The sequence below is a fragment of the Vanellus vanellus genome, assembly GCF_965231255.1.
Source record: "Vanellus vanellus genome assembly, chromosome: 3".
Classification (NCBI taxonomy): domain Eukaryota; kingdom Metazoa; phylum Chordata; class Aves; order Charadriiformes; family Charadriidae; genus Vanellus; species Vanellus vanellus.
Genome location: NC_138907.1, coordinates 12,604,383 through 12,610,321, shown reverse-complemented (window position 1 = coordinate 12,610,321; position 5,939 = coordinate 12,604,383). Strand labels below are relative to the sequence as shown.

The 5,939-nt window shown below is 44.1% G+C and overlaps 1 protein-coding gene across 1 annotated transcript in view; it reads right to left on the bottom strand.

Moving 5' to 3' along the window:
- Positions 1-295: 295 nt before the first annotated feature.
- Positions 296-5,939, bottom strand: part of VPS54 (VPS54 subunit of GARP complex) — a 42,878-nt gene continuing 37,234 nt past the window's right edge. Inside the window, exons 20-22 of the mRNA XM_082480535.1 lie at positions 4,350-4,457; positions 3,319-3,413; positions 296-1,297 (exon numbers count right to left, since the gene is read on the bottom strand). Coding sequence (XP_082336661.1) covers positions 1,192-1,297; positions 3,319-3,413; positions 4,350-4,457 — 309 coding nt within the window. The 3' untranslated portion in view covers positions 296-1,191. The remainder of the gene's footprint in view (positions 1,298-3,318; positions 3,414-4,349; positions 4,458-5,939) is intronic.

Below are 5,939 nucleotides of genomic sequence, written 5' to 3'. Positions count from 1 at the left end.
GCTGTGATTTTATAACTTTATTTTGACTGACAATTAATGACATCTGTTACGCTAACAGAGAAGCATGCCTGGCCACAGGAAACCGTAGGCGCACGCACAGACGTAATCGTCACGGGGTCAGGCACTCAGACTGCGGTGTGGTAAAGAGGTGGGAGGTGAAATACACAGGCACTTTTACTTAGTACTGGCATCGTCCAGTCTTAAAAGGTAGTATTAAAAAAAAAAACACAACCCTCTTTGATAAATTAATTTCGGTTGCACCTTCCTTACTGGAGCAACCTTTTTAGAAGCAGCCTAAAAAACTTTAAAATTCTTCCTGCCCTGTTTTCTGTGGCCTTTTTGTCTCTGAAATGGTGGAGTGCTTGGCAAAGTCCCGCATGGCTCCATGTCCTTGGCCAGCAGCAGGGGGGGGAAGCTGCAGGAAACCAGCCTCACACCTGCCCCTTTCTCCTACCTTGTGCCCACTGTCACATTGTCACCACTAACGAGGATGGTTTCACAACTCCTTCCTGATAATTTGCTGGAAAAATTGTTCTCTTCAGATGGCAGTTTAGAGCCCAGCTGTGAGAAAGCCCCCTGAAACAGGACTGCTCCCTAACAAATCTCAACCCTATATGCAAGCAATCAAAAGACATTTATTTATATAAAGTTCTGTAAAAAAATAAATTTTCCAACAGCATCATTTCATAGAGAAAAAAACTATTTTCTACAGAGTTCCAACCGCAAGATTATATTTTTTTTATATTGTATCATCATTAAATAAGGTGGGACACCGTGTGAATTTCATTGCACTAGAAGAAATGCAAAGCATCTTTTTTCTTTTCTTTTTTTTTTTTTTTAATATAAAGATATACAGAGCATTCTAGACAACTACAGCTGTGTTACAGCTATGTGTTCTTTTGGATTTGGTCCAAAGAAACCTGAGTCTGTTTCCAGAGAGAATGGAAAAAAAAAAAACCAAACCAAACCCAAAAAACCAACCTCATTGCACAGACAGCCGATCACTTGTTTCTTGCTGCAGGATGCTGAAAAGCTAATTCCCTGCAGCTCCCTCTGAGTCCAGTTTCCCCAACTCTCAATAGTGCCCTTTTCTTGGACTCCGGTCTTAAGTATTCACCTCACAGTCGTCACTGCTGCTTCAAAGAAAGTCCGGTCTGTTGTCAGAGCCAAGTGACTGCTCCCAGTGGATCATCACCTCTTCTGCTCCCAAATTTCAGCCATGTTTAGGTCTAAGTTGTTAAGGCCTTTCAGAGCTTGAAGGTTTCCAGTGTAAAAAGCTACGTCTGAAGTCACCAGGCTGCAGCAAAACACAGGATGAGGTTAGAACCTGAAGGGATTGTGTCGGACTGGGATATTCAAGAAATCCACCAGGCTTTGTTTACAGGGTGGGTGCACAATTACAACAATGCACCTTCAAACGCTGTGCCCAGATGAGATGTTTGAAATCTCAGTTCAAAACTCAGCACTACAGCAGCCCTGTATTTTACAGGAGCGACAGTATGTGATCACTGCCAGGTGTAAAGCTAGTTCTAGGGAGGGGAGATCGAATGACGAGTTCAGAAAACTCAGCAGGAATTGGGCATCTAAAACTTCTATTCCCTTGCCGTAATCCCAGGCTTAATCTTGATTTAAACCCCGGATTCCATTACAATTTAGAATATTAATTATTGCAACATTAGTGTCTGTAGTCTAGAAGGTTCATGTAAAAGCAAACAGCAACATTGTTTCTAACATTTATAGAGAGTTAAAATCCCTCATACATTATTGAAACGTATCGGGGGATGACAGAAACACGTTTCCAATTAGAAAGGAGCAAGAAGTAGGCGTAAAAGTTGTATTTTCATAGTGAAAAATTAACCAGGATTCACAAACCTGGATTTTTTACTATTATTAGAGAAAAAAAAAAGCAGTTTAAAATAGGATGAGGGTGAGAAAAGCATGTTAAAAACTAGGTCAATAAGAACTGCTGGAACAGCAGCAAGTGAAATCCAGTGTTTGGTATTTCCCTTCTCAAAAGGCCCCAACGCCACACTGAAGTATGGAACTGCTGCCATAAAAGAAGCAAACACGGGGCATCCCTGTTCCCAGCCGCAGCCAAGAGACCCTCCTGGCAGCAAGGACAACTCTGCCGGGACACGCGCCACCAGGAACACCTACCCCGACCCTCCCACCAACAAGGGATCCCTTCACACCATCCAACGGAACCAAATGGAGCAGCACAAGGTCGGCGCGGCACAGCATGGCATGGCATGGCACAGCACGGCATGCTGTGTGGGGTTGTGCTAGAAACCGCGGTGTGAACGCTCCCGAATGCACTCTGGGTGCTCTCACTTCAACTGGGACTCCGAGCCAGCGAGCTTACAAATCCCTTAGGAAGTACCAACTGGATGCTGTCTTGGGAATACACTGCTAGTACAGCAAACCGGTTCAGAGAAACTCTTTCACGAAGTACAAAGATGAATAAGCTTAAGCAAGACAAGTAAGAATAAATTGGACAGGAACAAAACTCTCCCTCATTCCAGCAACATTTGAAACATTTTATAAACTTCCTTCTCTGGCTTCTTCAACCTAAGATGATTCTTTCTTGCACATGGGTAGGCTGACTGAATTTCACCCCTACTGCACTGCAAATAAATATCTCCAGCTCATTAAGAACGATTCTAAAAACCCCCATTTCAGGTGACAATCCAACTTAAAACAGGATTCAGCCTGCCAGAGGCTGACCGCTTCCCCGGGAGGTGTGGGATGCTGGGCACAGCCCGGCACTGCCGCTCTGGAGAGGGACCACTGACTTGTTTGGGTGATGGAGGGTCAGGCTGGAGCAGGACAGGGGAAAAGCTCTGTCAGCATAATCCTCATTTCAAACCTAGTTCTGCTGTAAGAGCCATTTCTGTATAGGAGCTGCCCATTGCACAGATGAAATACTGCTTTTTTCATATTTTTCCTTTGCTAGCACTGTGAGTCATCACCCATGTTTCAAAACTGCTTCATGAATCACAGTTACTGCAAATTAAACTGCGGCTACTGCTGTGACACAACAGGAGAAAAAGCGATCCACAACCCGAGGAAACCTCCAGCAGGTTTCCAGTAGGACAACGCCCAACTCCCAATCTATTAGCCAGCTGACTGCATTCCTTAGTTCCATAGTAACTTACTACGGAAAGGCACAGGTCACATCCTTTCCTGTAAGAAAGCTCCAAGCAGGACATAGTAGAACACGGTGTGTGGCTGCATTCTGCAATCACAACTTTCTTGCGGCAGACAAAGCCTGCTTATGTAAATTAAGCAGTAAAAAAAACCCCAAGTGCTCCAACGTACCCGTTCAGAGGTCCTCCATCATTGACTACGTTGAGGTGGGCCAGCTGCCTCTTTAGGTGAAGTTTGTAGCTTGCGTTAATTCTTAAAAACAACATCTGAAAAAAAAAACAAAACCACAACACAGAACCAGAGTAAGGGACGACCATCCCTGTCCTTGCATCACTGCCTCCAGAGAGGGAATACATCGCAAACACCATAAATCACTAACCTTCAGGGCTGGTTTTACAATTCATGTGATTTTTCCCTCCTGCCAGTCCTTTCGCCTCCTAATCTTTCTGGCCACATCCAATAGATAACATACAGGACAGGGCACACCCTAATTTATTTCTTAGGTGTTGCACTTAGAGGACACATTCTTTGTAACATGAATTTTGCTTCCCTGTTGTCAAAGCATCTAGCAACTTGTATTAAGGTTAGAAGATAAAAAAAAATCTCCTTCCTTTACTATAACCAAAGTCTTTTTTCCAAGAGAAAGCGTGAAAAACGGTTCAAAGGGACCATTTAATGTAGTGCAAAAGAGGAAACTACAATTCAGTGACTGTATTGGTCCTTCCCGTCCTTCGATTTACAACTCTGCAGTAACAATAACTGCAGCAAAAGTACCTAAAAAGCACAGCTGGTACAATTTGGCTGCATAATACATTTAGGGACCTTCGGAAGCCACTACATTTGAGCAGCGTTACAGAAGATTTCTCTAAAAGCACTGTAGTAGAGCCCCAAAGCGTTGCCATTTGTTTAGGATTTCAGCACTAATTCCTGAATTGAAGATTCACCTCTCTAGATATTAAAACACAGCTCAAAACGCTGGAATCGGTCGGTCCTCTTCGCATATCAATTCGTTCTCCCTGCACATCTGAACACTTGAGTTCAGACCAAGCTGCCTGCATGACTGCTGCAGACCCCTTTAAACATGTAGGTTTCACAAAGACTCAAAAAAGAATTCCCCCACCCCATAGATAAAGCAGAACTCTCCCTTGTTACCAAGTTCATGCGCGTTTGCAAGGGCTGTGTTAAATGAATCTCAAAAATACCTGTGTTTGCTCCTCCGGCAGGAGATCGTATATAGCTTCGTGCATCTTTGCCATTTGCTTGCAGATATTCCTGAAGCACGCTGAAGGAACAGGAGCTTTCACTTCATACTGGAAATAATAAAACCACAACCAGTTACTTTCAACTGCATTAAAACGGTTGATACAGGAGTGTTTCCAACAGCCTTCTGAAGCCCTGCGTTGCTAATGACGTCGTGAATCGGGGTTCATTTAGCAAATCACAAATTTGAATGGATGCTGAGTGTGATCCAATTCCGCCAAGGACTCGCATCGCACAATCTTTTAGCACTTCTTGCTTTATCAGCAAGCAGTAAAATTCAAAGCGGTGTGAAATCTGAGGGCTTCCCAACTTCAGCCATTCAACTGTGTTAGTTTGAATTGCTTCTCTTTGCTCCTTACTTTCTGTTGGTTTCCATTACCCTACAAATCCCAGCTGCAGAGAGAACAACCGCTGCACACCTCGTGGCCTGCTGGCCGGCCCTCTCCTGCAGATTTCTGCATGTCAGTGACAGACAAGCAATTCTACCCCTGATGAATCACAGAATCAGTCATAGAATGGTTTAGGTTGGAAGAGACCTTGAAGACCATCTAGTTCCACCTCCCTGCTGTGGGGAGGGACACCTCCCACCAGACCAGGTTGCTCCAAGACCCGTCCAACCTGGCCTTGAACACCTCCAGGGATGGAGCAGCCACAGCTTCTCTGGGCAATTTGTTCCCGTGCCTCACCACCCTCACAGTGAAAAATTTCTTCTTAATATATAACCTAAATCTCCCATCTTCCAGTTTGAGGCCAATTCCCCTCGTCCTATCACTACATGTCCTTGTAAAAAGTCCTTCCCCAGCTCTCATGGAGCCCCTTTAGATACTGGAAGGCCTCTATAAGGTCTCCCCAGAGCCTCCTCTTCTCCAGGCTGAACAACCCCAACTCTCTCAGCCACTCAGGAGAGAAAACCACTTCTCTAAGATCATATACATCCAAATTTCTGAAAAAAACAAGGAAGGGAAAGCAGAAAGCTCCTGAAAACTCTATAGTTGCCATAAAAAAAAAAACAACACAAACAAAAAAACAAACACAAAACCATAAAACCCCACAAAAACATTGCAGAAATAGCTTGGGAAAGAAAGTGGAAAACATCCCTTCTCCCAGTGGCTGAAATCCAAGAAACAAGACACCAAAAACCACCAGATGGCAAGAGATTTGCTACAAAGGGAACGAAACTCTTAACGTCCCCACCCTGGATAGGGAATATCCGAATGTGATTTTGGAAGCAGGAGCAGTGAAGCCGGCTCTTCAGCTCCTGCAGGAGAGGTTGTGCTGGCACCGGCCTGGGTTTAAACACCGGCAGGTCACCTTTGGTCAGGCGATAGTTCCCCACAGTGCCTTGCACAATTCCCTGTAAGAGCTGAGTCATTATAACTCAATGATTTACAAACAATGTGGGAGCAGATGCTCTCTCTTGGGCTAGCACGGATTGTGAAAGAGAACAAAGCTTGAGTGCGAGAGGGGGAAAAAATTAAAAAAAAAAAAAAAAAAAAAAAAAGAAATTAGGGAGTTTTGAGAATGTCTTTATG